The 21089-nt window shown below is 37.1% G+C and overlaps 1 protein-coding gene across 28 annotated transcripts in view; it reads right to left on the reverse strand.

Annotated features, from left to right (window-relative positions):
- LOC123791704 (ankyrin repeat domain-containing protein 26-like) overlaps positions 1–21089 on the reverse strand; it is a 184442-nt gene that overhangs the window by 63517 nt on the left and 99836 nt on the right. For 27 of the 28 annotated variants that reach the window (XR_015722489.1, XM_087857833.1, XM_087857831.1 and 24 more), the window contains 6 exons: positions 19139–19265; positions 18780–18835; positions 16919–16991; positions 13865–13947; positions 11648–12751; positions 8722–8873 (listed from right to left, as the gene is read on the reverse strand). Coding sequence is in view for 27 of the 28 variants with exons in the window: in XM_087857833.1 (XP_087713959.1) it covers positions 8722–8873; positions 11648–12751; positions 13865–13947; positions 16919–16991; positions 18780–18835; positions 19139–19265 (1595 nt within the window). In the remaining variant the exon portion in view is untranslated. The remainder of the gene's footprint in view (positions 1–8721; positions 8874–11647; positions 12752–13864; positions 13948–16918; positions 16992–18779; positions 18836–19138; positions 19266–21089) is intronic. The other variant, XM_087857849.1, reaches the window with a different exon arrangement.

The following is a 21089-nucleotide window of genomic DNA, read 5'->3' on the forward strand; positions in this document are numbered from 1 at the left end:
AGAGCTTTTTTGGAAAACCAGATTTCCTGCAGAAAAGTTTCAGCACACCACTGGAGAAAAAAAAAAGAAAAAAATCAGGTTTGGACACACTGGAAAGGTAATCATTAAAGACTACTTCAAATGCAAAGACAGCAATGCAAAACTTCAAAGAATATAAAAAGTCAAGGAAATATGACACCACCAAAGGATCACAATAATCTTCCAGTAATCGTTCTCAAACACATGGAGATCTGCAATGTATATCTAAAAAAGAATTCAAAATGGCAGTTTTAAGGAAACTCAATGAGCTACAGGAAAACACAAAAAGCCAACTCAGGGGTGCCTGGGTGGCTCAGTCAGTTAAGCAGATTCTGCTTGTCCCTCTCCCTCTGCGACTCCCCCTTGCCCCGCTCACACACATGCTCTCTCCAAAATAAATAAATAAATAAAATCTTAAGAATAAAAAGCCAGTTCAATAAAATGAGAAGAATACTATACGAACAAAAGGAGAAGTTTAATAACGAGTTGGAAGGGCACCTGGATGCCTTGGTCGGTTAAGTGTCTGACTCTTGGTTTCGGCTCAGGTCATGATCTCAGGGGCTTGGGATCCAGCCCCGGGTCTGCTAGAGATTCTCACTCCCTCTTTCTGTCCCTCCCCTGACTTGCTCTCTTTCCCGCTCTCTAATAAATAAATAAAATCCTTTTTTAAAAAAGACCTGGAAATAGTAAAAAAGAACTAAACAAAAATTCTGAAGCTGAATAATATAGGGAAGGAAATGAAAAAAACAACAGAAACCACTGACAGGAAAATGGATCCCCCCAAAATCTGTGAATTTACAATTTTCAAATTTTAACTTTCAAATGATCCAATCAGTGGAGAACAAAGAAAAACAGAATGAAAAAGAGTGAGAAAAGCCTATGTGATTATGGAATACCACTAAAAGAAACAATGTGTAAATTATTGCAGTTCCAGAAGGAGGAGAGAGGGGAAAAAAAGACATAAAGCTTCAAGAAGTCATGGGTGAAAACACTCAAACCTGGGGAAACATTTGGACATCTAAGTTTATGAAGCTCACACGTCACCAAACAAACTCAACTTAAAGAGATATTCTCCCAAACACATTATAATAAAACTGTCAAGAATCAAAACCAAAGAGAGAATCTTAAAAGCAGCAAGAGAAAAGAAGCTTTTCACCTACAACTGAACCCCCATAAGGCTATTAGCAATTTCTCAGCAGAAACCTTACAGTCCAGGAGACAGAGGGATTACATATTCAAAATGCTGAAAGAAAAGAACTGCCAACCAAGAATACCATACTGAGCAAAATTATCCTTCAGAAATCAAATCAAATCAGTAAGTTTGATACACATTAATATAATGAAAAAAATTATATGATCATCTCAATATGTGCAGACCAAGCATTTGACAAAATTCAACATCTTTTCATGATAAACACTCTCAATACAGTGGGTACCAAAGTATCACAGCAGCAATATCCACAAGAGCCAAACTGTGGAAGGAGCCGAGATGCCCTTCAACAGATGAATGGATAAAGACGATATGGTGTATATATATAATGGGGTATTACTCAGCCATCAGAAAGGATGAAATCAACATAGTACTAGAAGTCCTTGCAACAGCAATCAGACGACAAAAAGGGATCAAAGGTATTCAAATTGGCAAAGAAGAAGTCAAAATGTCTCTCTTCGCAGATGACATGATACTCTATATGGAAAACCCAAAAGAAGCCACTCCCAAATTATTAGAAGTTATAGAGCAATTCAGTAACGTGGCAGGATACAAAATAAATGCTCAGAAATCAGTTGCATTTCTATACACGAATAACGAGACCGAAGAAAGAGAAATTAGGGAATCCATCCCATTTACAATAGCACCAAAAACCATACGTTACCTTGGAATTAACTTAACCAGAGACGTAAAGGACCTATATTCTAGAAACTATAAATCACTCTTGAAAGACATTGAGGAAGACATAAAAAGATGGAAAGATATTCCATGCTCATGGATCGGAAGAATTAACATAGTTAAAATGTCCATGCTACCCAGAGCAATCTACACTTTCAATGCTATCCCGATCAAAATACCAAGGACATTTTTCAAAGAACTGGAACAAACAGTCCTTAAATTTGTATGGAAACAGAAAAGGCCCCGAATCTCCAAGGAACTGCTGAAAAGGAAAAACAAAGCTGGGGGCATCACAATGCCGGATTTCGAGCTGTACTACAAAGCTGTGATCACAAAGACAGCATGGTACTGGCACAAAAAAAGACACATAGACCAATGGAACAGAATAGAGAGCCCAGAAATGGACCCTCGGCTCTTTGGGCAACTAATATTTGATAAAGCAGGAAAAAACATCCGGTGGGAAAAAGACAGTCTCTTCAATAAATGGTGCTGGGAAAATTGGACAGCTACATGCAAGAGAATGAAACTTGACCACTATCTCACACCATACACAAAAATAAACTCCAAATGGATGAAAGACCTCGATGTGAGACAGGAATCCATCAAAATTCTAGAGGAGAACATAGGCAACAACCTCTACGACATCGGCCAAAGCAACCTTTTTCATGACACATCCCCAAAGGCAAGAGAAACAAAAGATAAAATGAATTTATGGGACTTCATCAAGATTAAAAGTTTCTGCACAGCCAAGGAAACAGTCAGAAAAACTAAGAGGCAGCCCACGGAATGGGAGAAGATATTTGCAAATGACACTACAGATAAAGGACTGGTATCCAAGATCTACAAAGAACTTCTCAAACTCAATACACGAGAAACAAATAAACAAATCAAAAAATGGGCAGAAGATATGAACAGACACTTTTCCAATGAAGACATACAAATGGCTAACAGACACATGAAAAAATGTTCAAAATCATTAGCCATCAAGGAAATTCAAATCAAAACCACACTGAGATACCACCTTACACCAGTTAGAATGGCAAAAATAGACAAGGCAAGAAACAACAATTGTTGGAGAGGATGTGGAGAAAGGGGATCCCTCCTACATTGTTGGTGGGAATGCAAGTTGGTACAGCCACTCTGGAAAACAGTGTGGAGGTCCCTTAAAAAGTTAAAAATTGAGCTACCCTATGATCCAGCCATTGCACTACTGGGTATTTACCCCAAAGACACAGACGTAGTGAAGAGAAGGGTCATATGCGCCCCAATGTTCATAGCAGCAATGTCCACAATAGCTAAATCGTGGAAGGAGCCGAGATGCCCTTCAACAGATGACTGGATTAAGAAATTGTGGTCCATATATACGATGGAATATTACTCAGCTATCAGAAAGAACGAGTTCTCAACATTTGCTACAACATGGACGGCACTGGAGGAGATAATGCTAAGTGAAATAAGTCAAGCAGAGAAAGACAACTATCATATGATTTCTCTCATCTATGGAACATAAGAACTAGGATGATCAGTAGGGGAAGAAAGGGATAAAGAAAGGGGGGGTAATCAGAAGGGGGAATGAAACATGAGAGACTATGGACTATGAGAAACAAACTGAGGACTTCAGAGGGGAGGGGGGCGGGGGAATGGGATAGACCGGTGATGGGTAGTAAAGAGGGCACGTATTGCATGGTGCACTGGGTGTTATACAGAACTAATGAATCATTGAGCCTTACATTGGAAACCGGGGATGTACTGTATGGTGACTAACATAATATAATAAAAAATCATTAAAAAAAAAAAAAAAGAAAGGATGAAATCTTACCATTTGCATCATCGTGAATGGAACTGGAGGGGATTATGCTGAGTGAAATAAGTCAGTCAGGGAGAGGCAATTATCATATGGTTTCACTCATCTGTGGAATATAAGAAACAGCACAGAGGATCATAGGGGAAGCGAGGGAAAACTGAATGGAAAGAAATTAGAAGGGGAGACAAACCATGAGGGACTCTTAACTATGGGAAACAAACTGAGGGTTGCCGGAGGGGAGATGGGTGGGAAGATGGTGTAACTGGGTGATGGGCACTAGGGAGGGCACTTGTGATGAGCACTGGGTGTTGCATCCAAGTGATGAATCACTAAAGTCTACCCCTGAAACCAATAATACATGTTAACTAACTTGAATTTAAATAACATCTAAAAAACAAAAAAGAAACAAGTAATATCATGAAAAGGCAACTTACAGAATGAATGAAAATATTTGCAAGCCATGAATCTGAAAAATGGTTAATATCTAAAATATATAAGGAATTCATATAATCTGATAGCAAAAAACAAATAATTCAATTAAAAACTGGGCCAAGCACCTTAACAGGCATCTTTCCTCAGAAGATATTCAAATGGCCAATGGTACCAAAAAAAGGGCTCAACATCACTATTCATCAGGGAAACGCAAATCAAAACCACAATGATATACCCATCACCTCACACCTGTTAAAGTGGCTTTCATCAAAAAGACAAGAGATACCACTGGCAACGTTGTACAGAAAAGGGAATCCTTGTACACCATTATGGGACTGTAAACTGGTACAGCCGCTCGGCAAAACAGTGTGGAGGTTCCTCAAAAAACTAAAAATGGAACTATCATATGATCTAGTAATCCCATTTATGGGAACATATCTGACGAAAATGAAATCATTTCTCAAAGAGGTATCTGCACGCCTATGTTTACTGCAGCATTATTTATAGTAGCCAAGACACGGAAACAACCTAAGTGTCCATCAATGGATCCGGGGATTTAAAAAATGTGGTATGTATTTACAAGGGAATATTTTTAGCCACAAAAAAGAGGGAAACCCTGCCATTTGTGACAACATAAATGAACCTGGAGGGAATTATGCAAAGTGAAATAAGTCACACAGAAAGACAGATACTGTATGATCTGACTTACAGTGGAATCTTCAAAAAAACAAATTTACAGACTGGTGGTGGGCCAATGGTACAAACTTCCTGTCATAGGACTACTAAGTTCTGAGGGTCTAAAGTACAGAATGCGGATTACAATTAACAATACCCTATGATACATTGGGAAGTTTCTAAGAGAGTTGCTAAAAAAGAAATGATAATTATGTGAGGTGATAGAATTATTAACACTATTATCATTTTACAATATAAAAGTATATTAAATTAATACAGGTATACCTTACACTTACACAGTTATCTGTCAATTATACCTCAATAAATCTGGAGAAAATTCAAAAATACTCATATGCCATTATATACCACTCAAAAATTGCAATAACCTGATTAATTTTGTTTGAAAAGAAAATGATTTGGGGGTGCCTGGGTGGCTCGGTCGGTTAAGCCTCTGCCTTCAGCTCAGGTCATAATCTCCAGGGCCTGGGATCTAGCCCTGCATCAGGCTCCCTGCTGAGCTTCTCCCTCTCCCTTTGCCCCTCCCTCCTGCTCCTGCTCTCTCCTTCTCTCTCACAAATAAATAAAAAAATTTTTTTTAATTTTCTTAAAGAATATGATTTGGTAACTTTTGTATACTTTCAGCCTACTATTTAATCCTAATATAAAAAGCTAGATTTACCAACAGAAAATTATAATTACCTTTTCACGGACTAAATGCATGCAAGAGAATATTATTAGCAAATAGCTACATAAATTTACAAAAAGACTGAAATTTCCCACAGGAGATTATCAATTTAGGAATTGAACATGAGCCCCTAAGAGCACTGAAAACACAAACAAAGCGAGCAATTATTGTTTTAAAACTGTTACACATATAACTCTCCTAGTTAAAATTTAACACCAAAAGGGGCGCCTGGGTGGCACAGCGGTTAAGCGTCTGCCTTCAGCTCAGGGCGTGATCCCAGCGTTACGGGATCGAGCCCCACATCAGGCTCCTCCGCTATGAGCCTGCTTCTTCCTCTCCCACTCCCCCTGCTTGTGTTCCCTCTCTCGCTGGCTGTCTCTATCTCTGTCAAATAAATGAACAAAAAATCTTAAAAAAAAAAATTTAACACCAAAAAAGAAGGATCTTCCTGAAAGCAATTATTGAACAATTCTTCTTGACCCAAATTTCAACAAGAAATCTATAATTACAGAATATGAAATCGCTTTCATTTTGAACACAGCTGATAGAAACAACTTTTAAATAGAAAACATCTAGTCAGTCACCTCAAACTTAGGGTGGGGGGGGACACAACTATGAAGCCATGGTAACAAGAAGCCACCACAACCAGTTTTAAATGTGTGTAATTGATCAATGCCCGCTGGCCTCACTCAACAACCAAGCAATGTCAGCTCCTCCCTTCTAAAAGAAAGCCTAAAGAGGGGACAAAATCCCTCCGATACACATGCCTTGAGTGCCAACCAATCGACCAGTCTCACCCAAATTACCATGGTGTTTCAGCTGATGACAAGCCAGTTAATTCTCTGGAAGTCCCCCAAACCTTAAACTCTACTCTTCCCAAACCCTGTATAAGAATAGCGGACTGCTCTGTCAGAAAAGACTGTAAGCGATCAGCAGAGCTCTCTTACTAGTAGGCAATAAATTCCAACTTCATCTTTTTATTTCGGATATTGAGGGCTCATAATCCTCTGGCAAGAATTTTTAAAGCCCTATAATAATTTACCACCATATTTCATTTTCCTTAATAAAATATAAATGAAGTTTGCTATTCCTTTGATCCATTTTATCATGATTAAAACTAACATAAATACCAGTAAAAAAATAAGTAGCAAGTAACCACAGTATTGGGCCCCCCAAATTTAAAAAATTGCATATAACTGGCAGGTTAAATTGTCAGAACGGACCCCTGTCAAACTTTCTTTTTCTTTAAGGGAGAATTAGTATCATGTTAAAAACAACACATGGAGGTGAAACGCCATTCACTCAATAAACATTTACTGAATAGAACTACATATGCTAGAACGTTTTCTAGGCACGACAGCTGAAATAAAATGACATCTGAGAAATTACATCTAGATTTATTAAAGTGAAAATCAGTGGTAACCTTTCAAAAATCAGTTCTGGAGTAGTGGGAGTGAAAACTACTAGAGACAATTCAAGAGCAAATGGGAGGGAAATCAGGATCAGTGAGTGTACACGGCTCTTTTAAGGACATCATAGCTAAGTGGAATGATCATAGATAATTTTTCTTTTTAGTTTAGTTCAATCCTTACACAATGATGATGTAGTATTTTTGTAACAGTTTGAAGTTTTTAAAATTACATACATGTAGCATTAAGTGTTTCTTAAAAAAATGACAGACCAAGGGGACGCCTGGGTGGCTCAGTCGGTTAAGTCTCTGACTCTTGATTTTGGATCAGGTCATGATCTCAGGGTTTTGGGATCGAGCCCCGCATGGGGCTGGGCTCTCAGTGCCAAGTCTGCTTGTCCCTCTCCCCCTGCTCTCTCTCTCTCTGATATAAATAAATAAAATCTTAAAAAAAAAAACAACCGCAGGCCAAGCCATTAAATAATTCACAAAATTATACATCCAAAAGACTCCTTAAAAATTTTCTAGATATGTATTATATAACCCGATTGTCATTTTTTCTCATGCTTAGAAAGACCACAGAAAAACTGTTGAGTTTCAACAGCAGTGTTTCATGCTTGATAAAAATCATCTAACTCTAGGATATCGTCTACTATTCAAAATAATTAGTCATATTAAACTTCTATAAGAGAAGTAAAAGGAGTTTGGAATGCAGAAAATATTCCTATTTTGTAAACTAAATTTTTATCAATTATAAAATACGAAGTCACTGTTGAAAAATCTGGTGTGGTGCATGTAGAAATATATTCTCTTTAAAAGGGAAGGATAACAGCATGCATGCAAGGAACCTTAAAAAGAAGATTCACTGCATTAGCAACATCTTGGCTTACAGCACAGGGGTCATCAAATCAAATGTTTACATAGAATATGGGACAAATCGCTGTATGAAATCTCTTGGTAATATTCAGATCAATCCGAGGGCCCAACATTTGATCACTCCTGCATTAGGAACCAAAACCAAAAACCTAGTAACTAGCAATTTTGTTGGTAATTATGTTAGAGCACCAGTGTAGCAGGTAACTTCCTCTTGCAACTCAGCAGATAGTAACAGTATTCTAAGATTTGCATAAGACATGACATGAAGCCAAACACTTTAAATATACTTTGTTAAACAATCAGTACACTGTAGACCTAAATTCATTTTTTCAAATGGTCACATACTATCTTGTCTTATACGGGAGAAAATTGATGGCTATTTAGACTAGCTCCAACTTTTTGATATGAGAATGCTATAATACATATCCTTAACATATCTGTCATATTTTATACATATAATAATGTATAATAAATGTCCTTAGAATGTATGTGTGTATGTGTGTGTGTGTGTGTGTGTGTGTGTGTGTGTGTGTGTGTATGTGTGTGTGTGTGTTTACACAAGTCATGTTTTCCTATAGGATCTAGTCCTGGCAATGAAGCCGTTGGGATAAAGGGACAGCATATTTGAAATTTTTGAAACACACTGCTAAATCACCCTGCAGGAAGGATTTACCAATTTCATCTAACAGCAGTGTATAAGAATGCCTTTTCCCTCACATCTGCTAATTTTGGTTATTATTTTTTTAATAAAATATTTATCACTATGACTGCAAAAAATGGTATCTCATTATTTGCATTTTTCTGATTAGCACCCAGGATGGAATCGCCTTACTAAAAATATAAAAAGTTGTTAATCATGAATGTTAGCTCCAACTAGAATTTGTTTCCTAGGAAAATAGTAATTACCTACTATTTACATATTGCTATAGGCTTACCCATCAGAATCTTCATCTTCCATAATAGGACATAGGTGGTTATCAGTTTTTCCACTCGCTGTTTGTTGAATCAGTCCAGGAGAAGCAGCGGCATATATGCTTTCTGATACTGCCAATTTATCACTTTCGTGCCTCTTCCTTTCTTCAACCATCTTTAAAGGAAGTTTGATACTAAGGATAATTGTTACTACTTTACTCATTAAAAAGAACTTTTTCATTAATTATAAATTTTTTAAAGATTTTATTTATCTATTTGTCAGAGAGAGAGACAGAGCACAAACAGGGGGAGGTGCAGGCAGAGGGAGAAGCAGGCTCCCTGCTGAGCAAGGAGCCCGATGCAGGACCCAGTCCCAGGACCCTGGGATCATGACCTGAGCCAAAGGCAGATGCTTAACCGACTGAGCCACCCAGGCATCCCAGAACTTTTTTTCATTAATTCATTCATTTGACTCCTCGTTTGTCATAATTGTAATCAATAAAAATATTTTGTTTAACTTTATCATTACAAGTAATTGCACTTTTTATAAATTCTGCTTCATTTCTATTTGAATAAAAACAGCGTAATTGGGACATGTGGGTGGCTCAGTTGGTTAAGCATCTGCCTTCTGCTCAGGTCATAGGGATCGAGTCCAGAGTCCAGCAGCCAGCTCCTTGCTCAGCTGGGAGCCAGCTTCTCCCTCTGCCACCACCTCCCCCTGCTTGTGCACTCTCTCTCGCTCGCTCTCTCTCTGACAAATAAATAAAATCTTTAAAAAATAAATAAATAAAATTTAAAAATGGAAACAGCAGAATTTTCTAAAATTTTAAAAAGGGCTTTCTACATTTTGTATTCATATCCACACTTTGATACCTAACATTCCCCACCCCACCCCACCTGACCAGCAGATACAAAGAAATAAAAAGACAAAGACACAAGATTTGTCATCTTCTGTCTTTACCACCTGGATTTTGCATAAACAGCCAGATTTAAAGGATGTGACATTGTAGCGCTCCAGGCACAAATAAGAAGCTTTCCTCTTTCTGCACTGAGCTATTCTTTCCCCAACTGCCTTTTACAATTCTTTTCTCATTTGGATCCTAGGGTTATCAAAAATTGACAGTGTTCATTAAAATATATGAACCAAAGGTCACCACAACACAAAAAGAACAGAGCGAAACTGATGTTAGTGTAGAATTTTGGGAAATGAGTCATGCTCCCCAAATTCCACATTCAATAACCATAACACTTTTTAGCTAGAGGGTATAAAAGTAACTATCACCTTCAATCCCATTTTCTGCTGATAATGGGAGTAAAACCATAAAAGGTTCAATGATTTGGCCAAAGTTCCTAAAGTGGCATTGCCTAGCATTTTATGGCACCAAAAGAGATGATACAATTCCTTAATGCTGAATCAGGTAAGTTACCAAATTCATTAAATTAATCAGATATATTAAAAGTGTGACCTTGACACAGTAAGTTAATACCTTAACTGGGGACGAGGTGCTTTGCTACTTTTTCTTTTAAAGGAGGCGATCTTGAGATTTTTGTCTATTTGTAAAATTCAATTCACCTCAAAAGTCAGTTTTCTCCCTTCAAGTGAAATACTGAAGATTTGCTGAAGGTTTATGCTACTACCTACATTATAAAAATCATACACATCAAATGTACCATACTTTATTAAACACAATACGAAGGTTTGACTCAACAGAAACATGTGAGAATGGTGATTAAAAAAAAAATGTGGAGGGGGTGCCTGGGTGGCTCAGTCAGTTGGGTCTCTGACTCTTGATTTTGGCTTGGGTCATGATCTCGGAGTCGTGGATGGAGCCCCACATTAGGCTCTGTGATCAGTGGGGTGTCTGCTTTTCTCCCTCTCTCTCTCTCCCTTTGCCCCTCGCCCTGCTCATGCTCTCTCTCTAAATAAATGAATCAATCCTTAAAAATAATTCTGTTTAAAAATAAAGGGAAAAAAGTGATGAAATACAAATATTTGTTTTTAAAAATATCTCAAAGTGGTCGTGTTGGAATTCTAAGTTCCAAGAGTGAGTAAAGCAGAGAACATTGCACATACTGAAACGATAAATAGAAGCAATAGATTGGTTTAGCTCAAATATTTGTTTATATCCTTTCTCTTAGTCATTGCTTCTTTCCCATTTTATTGTTTATGGAAATGCAACTTATATTTAAGCCAACAGATAAAAATAAAAACCCCGGAGATGGGGCACCTGGGTGGCTCAGCAGTTAAGAGTCTGCCTTGGGCTCAGGTCATGACCCCAGGGGCGTGGGATCGAGGCCCACATCAGGCTCCCTGCTCAGCAGAGTCTGCTTCTCCCTTTCTCTCTCCGTCTGCCTCTCCCTCTGCTCATGCTCATAACATGCTTTCTCTCTCTCTCAAATAAATAAATAAATCTTTTAAAAAAACACGCTAGAGATTATTATATGTTTTTTAAAGATTTATTTATTTTAGAGAGAGAGAGCATGAGCAGGAGGGGCAGAGGGAGAAGGAGAGAGAAACTAAAGCAGACTCCACACTGAGAGCAGAGCCCAACGCGGGGCTTGATCTCACAACCCTGAGATCACGACCCACGCCAAAACCAAGAGTCAGATGCTCAACTGTGCCACCCAGGCACCTCAAGATAACTGCATTTTTTAAGCCATTTTCTTTACCGTTAGTTTGGTTCATGAGGTCACACGGTACCTAGCTAAATTAGTTTCCCAGTTCATACGCCACTTGGGAGACTGACAGAGAAACTTAAGGAAAAGAAATCATAAGAATGCTTCCTGCACTCCTATCATTTACATAGCAGAAATAATCTATTTCCAAACACAATTACATATTTAGACAACCCATCTTATACACGAAGTTTTTTCATAAGTGGAAAATCAAAATGGCTCAGATAATGATAAAGAGAAAAAATAAGACAACAGCAGTAAAGTGAACTCTACCTCTTTTTGAAGTTGAACGTTCTCATTTTCCAACGAAACAAATTCTACCAGTAACAGGCCTATTTCCTTCACACACTTTAGTATATCTGGCTGTAATCCTTCACTTCGATAGACTTCTGATGTTCTGTAACTACATGATGGAGAAGAACTCACATGTTCTAATTCAGGTTCCATGCTTCTATAGTTATTAGTACTGTCATTATCTGCATTTAGTGGCTTCTGAAAGGAGTCTTTTGTTTTCTTGCAAGTGTTTGTGACAGCAGAAATATTGTGCCTTTTCATTTGAACCATTTGTCTCATTTCATGGAAGCACGCAAGCCAAAAATCAAAAAGCCTTCTTAGATCACTAGACGGAGGTATACATCCAACGTCTAATTTACAATTAGTGCTATTTTGGTTCATACTTGCTGACATTCGCATATCAAATTCTTGGTCCTCTTTCACTTCAAACGTAACGAGTGGGTTCCTTACGTTTTTATTTTCTGTATCACTATTAAAACTCTCATTTTTGTTAAAAACGTGCTCAATGTCTAGTGTACCATTTTCACAGTCTGATTTATTTCCACTGGATGAAATATTAGAAGATGACTGGCAAGCATATGCCGAGGACCCAGAGTTTGGACGAGAAAGAATGATCTTTTCGAGACTAGGCTCTTTTTGTTCAGGAAATGCCTGAAATACTACAGGGACAGGCACTGCAAATGCATCTTTTTTCTCACAACCAAGTCTATCATTTGTTAAATGAGAAGGTATTTCCTTTAAGTTTGCTCCTTCTTTAAAGTTACCATGTAGTGATTCTTCTTTAGGATAAGTAGTAATTTTGTCCTTTTTACAAATTGCACCAAATTTCCGCTTTAACTTACTGGTGATGGGTTTTACATTAGTTTTCCACTCTAATTTGCCTTTTCTGTTCCACATTTTCTCATACTTTTGCACAGAAGGATGTACTGAATATAAAGATAGATCATCCTCTCTATCACATTTCTTATTCATTTCTGGTTCTCGAGCCATTTTTTGTAGATGCAAAAGTGGAATGTTACCTTGATGGATCTGATTTTCAGATGTCTTTTCTGCCAGGATACATGTTTGTAAAATAACTTTATCCTTATGTAATCAAGTATGGACAAAGAAAAATTAGAAAACAATTAAAATTTAACTGTTAAATTTCTTAAGCTATGTTAGGCTGCTCCTAAGTCACTGGATTGTCACTAAGAAGTGAGAAATAACTCACCCTAGCCTAAGACAGAAGAAAAACATAAATCCATAAACTTCATTTTGTCAGTTTTTTGGAACTAAACAATTCATTACACGTTACAGCTACCAAAAAAGGAATTAGATGATTTTTAATGCTACAAACTTAAAACACTTTATCTCACCATACCTTAAATAGTGAGCCCCTACAGTGCATGTGAGGATATTTTCTGAAGATTAATAACTAGAGAATAGGCAAACGTTAAATTATTAGAAGCCAAAATCAATTAACAGCAATCAGAAAGAAAACCAAATTCCTAAATTTTAATTCAAATTCTATACTATGATAGTGTTATACGTCACTATACATTATCTGCTTGTATCCAGCTCTAATATATTGTAATGCCCACTGAGTGGATACAAAAAATTTAATAAGACTCACTGATTTCCTATGCTGAAATGAAATAACTGAAAAAGTTATTATTACGCAACCACAAAGGTCCCATCCTGGAAGGAGTGACTCTACAATAGGCAATTGTGTTGATTTTATGACCCCACTCTCTGAAGTCAACTACACAGAGATCACAAGGCAAAATAAATCTTTAATCTGGTCATTAGTGACTGGCAGTACACAACTGCACATTTTGAACCACTGAGAATAATTACTCCTACATGAATCTAAGTCAGCAGTCATTATTGTCACACTGCTCATAATTTAACTACTTACACAGATGATTCAAAATTTGATGTTACCTTCTTTATCATGTAAAAATTACAAAAATGCAAGCAAACAATATTCATGAATTTTTTTGGTCTCAATTCCAAGGATAAAGTTTAGCTGTAAGTTACTACAAATTCTAACAATATTTTAAGTTTTGTAACTTGTAAAATTTTAGAAAAACTAAATATTAAATTATAATCTGTTGACTTCAATAAGTCCGTTCAAAAGATAATTTCGTTTGAACTAGGTTACATTATTAAAGCAGGGAAAACCATATAAAATCAGAAATCTAAATTTTTACATACCTGCAGGTGGTTATTTTCCCTTTCACCCTGTCTTTCTTGCTCTTCTTCTGATGTCATTTCTAAGTTTCGTTCTGCTGACAAGTCTATATATTTAGTAAAAATGGACTACTTTTAGGATGGTTAGATAAAAGTTATAACCTTCATAAAAATAGAAAATAACATTTTATCAATTACGAGTTTAAATTACACTCTTTAGCTGAATATTTACTTGAAGAAATACTTTTCATTATCGAAAACTTCAACAAACCATTTGGGAAATCCTAAATGTCACCAGGTTAAAGGCATACAAACATCTCAAAGATTCATTCACAAATTCATCCACCTAACATCCATGAACAAAACAACCAGAAACAAAATTTGAAAAGGCAGCAGAAACATATAAAATCTCAACAGAATATTCTTCACCTTATAACAGTACCTCTGAAACAACACCCTAAGCTTCAACGACATTATTCGTGGTTTCCAAAATTACTAGTACTTTTGATGCCACTATCAGTGTACAACCTTCCCACGGGTGTATGTGCCTGATGAGAGTAAACATTCCTGAAATGTTTTCCTCTACTACTTGACAAATTTCTTTACACCTTTTAGGACACAGACTGCTATGTAAAGTCATCCTTGATTATGGCTATCCTTCCCCAGATAAACAGGTATCTCTTTCTTTGGGGCTACCTTAGTACTTTACAGATTTTTCTAGCGTATCTTCACCACCTGAACTGCTAATTACTTCTTTATATATCTATTTCTTTTGCTCCTACACTGTGTGGAACAATCTCTCTCTCCCTCTCTTTTCAGAGAGGGAGAGGGGGAGGAGCAGAGGGGGAGAGAGAATCTTGACCAGGCTCCATGCCCAGCACTGAGCCCCAAACAGGGCTCGATCTCACAATTCTGAGGTCATGACCTGAGCTGAAATCAAGAGTTGGACACTCAACCTACTGAGCCACCCAGGCACCCCTGTATGGGACAATCTCTCAAATCATCTCTGTGTAAACAGTCTTTATTTTACTCAGTCATTTTTTACCGAATTCCCACTGAGTGCTAGGCACCCAGGTTTAAAGAAGCATGTAGATAAAAGGTGTCAGATAAAAGGTGGCACCCAGGTTTAAAGAAGCATGCAGATAAAAAGAAAAACAATGGTTTTTCTAGAGATAATGCCTGAACTGAGACTACAACAGTGAGGTCAGCCAGATTCAAAGGGGTTAGAAGGTGGAAAATGGGGACAGTAGGCAAGGCTGTAGTAAGACAAGGGAGAGAAGCCCACAACAGGGTAAATACTTGTCTAAACTACAGGGATCCAAGAGGAAGACATCACCAGCAGTTCAGAATGCCAGAGAAAAGGGCAGACAGCAGAAAGGATCAGAGCGTTTGGCAGAATTCAAGATTGTGAAAGCTTTATATGTAATTTTAAGATACCCGGACACAAATGTTTTTCCAACAGTAGTTCATAATCATATTTGCATTTGAGACAGATCACTCTAAATGCCGCGGAGAGCGATGAATTTGAGGGGCATTGTAATAAAAGATGGGAGATGAATTAGAAGACAGTAACACAAAATAAAGATGAAGCAAGCACACCTGAACTGACAGAATGGTTCCAGAAATAATCAGGATATAAAATTATCAGGGCCCAGGACAGAATAAATCTGTACTAATTGAATAAACACACTATCTTGGATCCCTAGAGAACTAACTTTGCTCATTACCTTCTAAAAGGCATCAAGTGAGAAGAGAAATAATCTACATGAACTGTTTTAAGTTGCTTGTATTTATTTTTTAATTTTTCTCTTTCGTATCTTCCTGTGTTACAGGAGCCTGTAGGTGTTTTGTCTTAAAAGTCCTGCTTCTTGGATCCACCAAGCTCAGGAAGAAGTAACAGCAAACAAGTCAATTGTATAGGTAAACAACTTTGAATTTATTGCCTGTACGCACTACTAACTATTTTCCTTTTTTTTTTAAACAAGATTGTCTGATTTAAGCCTCTTAAGGCTAGTGAAAGAAAAAAGCAAGAAATGCAGAAACGAAACCTTAATGCCCATTTCATCACAAGGGTCCCTTTATCATTTTGCATCCATGAACCCTGTGTATGGTTTAAAACAGTCCTCCCGTGTCTTCTGAGAATCCGGAGTTCCAAAGTCCATCCATTCACAGGGTCCAAGAGGTCAAAACTGTTTTCACAATAATGCTAAATGTTATTTGACATTTTCACTCTCATTCTCTTATTACGTGTACAGTGAAGTTTTCTAAAGATATGATACGTGATAGTATCACAAGTCACATGATTAGTGGGTCATAGCTCGAATGGCTAACAATGTATGATTGTGTATGCTTGTATTTTAAATGTTTGTTTTAATTTCTAATATTGTAAATATCAACAGATGCAACCCACTAAAGCAGAAATTCTTTGGAATTCCTAATAATTTTTAGATAGTATAAAAGGACCCTAAGGCCAATAAGTTTCAGAATTACTGTTTTCAAAGATTGTGTCTGACAAATATTAAGATCTACCTACTTCCCACATTTTTAATAATCAAAGATACCATACACACACACACACACACACACACACACACACACACACACACACACACACACACACCGTGTCTGCTAATAACATCTATTTGGCTTCAGATGACCAACAAAACAACACTAAGATGAAATAAAATTAAAACACAATTGACATGACAGCTAGTGAAGCTTTACTCTAGATAAAGATCAGAATTCATATAAACATTGAACACTGGCAAAACCTTAGAGTCTACTAATAATTTCTAGGAATCCTTAGGAAGTAAAGGGATTCGAAACTAGAACTTTAGGATTTCAAAACATAAAAGAACAAACTTGAGCTAAAACTTCATTTTTAAAATCTCTTTTTCTTATGCTTGTAAATATCTTTTGTTCAAACATGGATATCAACAATGATATCTACCTTATTTATGTCAAATCCGTCAGTTAAATTTGCCATTAACCCCCCAAAAAATCAGAATAAGAAGAGGGTAAGCATTGAATATTTTACTGTACTTCCTTCCACCATTAAATATGTATTGTAAAATTTACCTGACTTTGATGTGTCTTTTTTCTTAATCTCTATTGTTTTATTACGAACAGAAGCCTTCACCTCAACGATCGGCTGAATGGGTATTGAAACAATATGATTAAGACATAATGTACATTTCATTCAATTTCTAATTAAAAATACAAATAATGCTGACCTTACCAATAACGTAAAGGCAATTAACACATTTTGTATATTACATGTCTTATATACTGCGTTCTTACAATAGAAACTAAAGAAAAGCCTATTAAGAAAATCATAAGGAAGAGAAAATACATTAACAGTACAGTACTGTATGGAAAAAAAATCTGTAAGTGGACACACAATTCAAACCCATCTTGTTCAAGGGTCAACTGTATACCTATACGGTGTCACTGAAACTTAACATACCCCAAATTAGAAATCCACTTTCCCATTCTAACTTTCCCATTCTTCTCCTGACACTAATGTCATTTATTTTTTGTCCTTCAGAAATCTTCACATTTAAAAAAGTGTCCTCAATATACACCAAATCACTAAAGACTGCTGTGATCATTTTTGTCTTATATTTCTATAGCACCCTTTACAGTTTACAAAGTGTTTTCACATTTGTTACCACATTTGTTCATTACACATACCAGGGAGGTAGGTGTGAGTACCATTTCTATGAATGAGGTCATTGACATTCAAACAGGTTAAACAAGTTTCTCTGGGATCCCACAACTACCAAGTGACAGAACCAGGATGCTAGCATATCTCTTGACTTCAAATATGGTCCTCACACCATTGTGTAGCACCTGCCTGTGCTAAGAGATCAGGCCCTTTTATCCCCTTCTATAGTCTATCACCTTAGAATAGGCCATCATTAATTTATACTTGTTTCTACAAGTATGGCTGCCACAAAGATACTCAATGCATACTATTTTAACTATCTGAAATGGTTTTTAGCTATTAAAACATCAGTAAAGCAGGGGCGCCTGCGTGGCTCAGTGGGTTCTGGGATCTAGCTCCATGTGCTCAGCGGGAAGCCTGCTTCTCCCTCTCCCTCTGCCCCCCTCCCCGCCCCCTGCTCATGTTCTCTTTCTCTCTCTCTCTCCCCCTCTCTCTCTGAAATAAATAAAATCTGTTTAAAAATAAATAAATACAACACCACTAAACCAAATTGTTATTACAATTCCAATGCTCCTTGTAAATCTACTTGACAATCCAAATATAATACTTTCAGGGGCCCTGGATGGCTCAGCCGGTTGAGTGTCGAACTCTTCGAGTCAGTTGGGCTCTGCACTCAAGCGTGGATTCAGATTCAGATTCTCTCTCCCTCTCGCTCCCGCCCACTCACTCTCTCTCTCGAATAAATAAATAAATAAATAAATAAATAAATAAATAAATAAATAAATAAATAAATAAATAAAATCTTTTAGAAATGCGTATATATATAATACTTTCATGTCCCAGGCATTATCGTTTCAAGTTCCAAGCTGTAAAAAACTATAATCCAAACTCTTTCTAGATCTCATTAGCAGCTTTGCACAACCATATACACCACAGAATCATACATTTGGCCCTAGGCTGGCCTGGACCAATTCTTTAGTTTTTTAGATATCCTAATTTCACAACCCAAACTAATTCCTTTTCAGTTCTAAGCTTCAGTTTTCTCCAATAATACTACACAGCTTTTGTTACGTTAAGCTTGCAAATTAGCAGAACTGTATTATGCTATATCATTATATTTACACATAATGATTTTGTCAATTACAGGTAAACGGATAAGGAAATACTTTTTATGGGCAAACACACAGACAAGAGAGTAAAGCCTAAGCATTCCTTTCATGTTTTCACATCACTCAATGCTTATATTGTAAAACAAGAAGAAGAAAACAGTACCTCAGAATGCCAAGGTGATTCTCTATCTTCCTCTTCTCCCAATCCTATTACCATAACTACAAAATATAGTCACAGGTACATTAATGAGAACATGTATCATTATGAATTTCAAACATATATACAAGCCTATCCGTTTTTAAGAATATTCCAATAATATAAAAGGGATAGGAGTAAGATTTTCAGAGCTGAAGTATTTTCAAGAAGAAAAAGTTGGTAGTCGTTGGGATACTTATAAAGAAAGACAGCAAAAGAAAAATACCTTAATGAAATGGAAAACATATCTGGATCTACAGACTTACAGATTGTGATGTACCAGCACTTAAGCATAGAAAAAGATTCATAGATGTTCACTCACTCACCATCTCCATTATTTTTGGATGCTCTATCAGCAGAAGTCAAGTTGTCATTAACTGTTTGCTCTTGTGGAGCACTTTCCGTATCAATCCCATTGTCCTTTTCCCCAATTGCTGATAGCACCTCTCCGTCCTATAAAAACAACACAAAACAAAACCCACCTTCAGAAAACATCACATTAATTCAATTGCTCGTTCACTCACTTACTCAAGAAAGACAAATACATACCGTCTCCGTCAAGCCATAGGCACTATCCTGGGACAAGTTGGAAATAGAAAGAAAAGACAGAGACTACCTTATATGCTAGTAGGGCCAGTGATGGACGAAAACAGATAAGAACACAGAGTATCATTTACTAGTTCTACAGGTGAGGTGAATGAAGCACAGCGAAGGCACAAAAGAGAAAACAGTTGTATGTGGGAAGCTCAGGAAGTGCTGCAAAGATAGGGCTGTATCTTGAAAGACAGACAAAGTGCACAAGGAGGGTGTGAAGGGCCTTCTAGAAAAGGTAGGAGGAGCAAAAGGACGAACTATGAAATAACACAGGAAGTAACGATAGCTAGAGAATGTGGCAAAACTGGAACACACTTTTTGGGAATGGGATACAGACATGTAATTGGAAAATCAGGACTGAACCAAAAAGGTGTCATGCTAGAATATGAACTTTCTCCTTCATGTCATGGGTATCCACCAAATAAGCGGAGAAGTTACAGCATCACAAACATATTTAAAAAGGTCACTCTGACAGCAATGTAAAGATGAACATAAAGGAACCAAAACCAGAAGAGTATTTCAAAATTATAGGTGAGGGGGTGAATTATGGTAATAAGATATGAAAAATGGTAAGCAGGGACAAAATACTGAATGTGGTGAATGACTGAATGTGCTAAATTTTTTTTTGTTTTTTAACTTATTTCTTTTTTAGATTTTTGTTGATTGATTGATTGGTCAGGGAAAGAGAGAGAGAGCACAAGCAGGAGGAGTGGCAGGCAGAGAGAGAAGCCGGCTCCACGCTGAGCAAGGAGCCCAACCTGGGACTGGATCCCAGGATCCTGGGATCATGACCTGAGCTGAAGGCAGATACTTACTTAACCCACTGAGCCAGCCAGGTGTCGCTTTTCTAATTTAAATTCAATTAATTAACATATAATGTATTACTGATTTCAGAGGTAGAGATGTGGTGATTGTTTTTTAAAAATTTATTTATTTTATTTTTAGAGAGAGACAGTGTGCGCATGCAGGGGAAGGGGCAGAGGGAGAGGAAGAGAGAGAATCCTCAAGCCGACTCCCTACTGAGTATGGAGCCAGACATGGGGCTTGATATACCAGGACCCCGAGAACACGACCTGAGCCAAAGTCATGAGTCAGATGCTTAACCGAGTGAGCCACCCAAGTGCCCCTGGATATAGCAATTTCGGGGAAGTTTGGAGTCCAGGATTTTTCCTGCTTCAGTGTTTCGGTGGTGCCATACACTAGCATGGGGAAAACAAATGACAGAGCAGATTACAAAAAGTCAGGGAAGTGGGAAAGGTCATAAACGATGTTTTTAATCCGGGACATACCAAATTTGAAGCACCCAGGAGACTTAAGAAGAAAGTTATAGACAAATACATTTGAAGTAGGAAAAAAATGACATTGCTCAGGAAAATATAATTAATATAATTACAAATATTTAAATATAAATATAACAAAATATAATTGATATAAGTAAATAATGTAAACCTACACAGAACTCTGAAATTTTCAGAACAAAAATAAAGGTAGGGGGAAAAAGCCATGGGATTCAATATTTCAATTATATACTTCACATTAGTTTCAGGGATAGAAAATACACTTATATTAACATATGCAAGTTAATGGGCACCGGGGTGGCTCAGTTGGTTAAGCATCTGACTCTGGATTTTGGCTCAGGTCATGATCTCGGGTTTGTGAGACTGAGCCCCACATCAGGCTCCA

The sequence above is a fragment of the Ursus americanus genome, chromosome 31 (genome assembly GCF_024610735.1).
Source record: "Ursus americanus isolate L20-20 chromosome 31, mUrsAme1.1.p, whole genome shotgun sequence".
NCBI lineage: Eukaryota > Metazoa > Chordata > Mammalia > Carnivora > Ursidae > Ursus > Ursus americanus.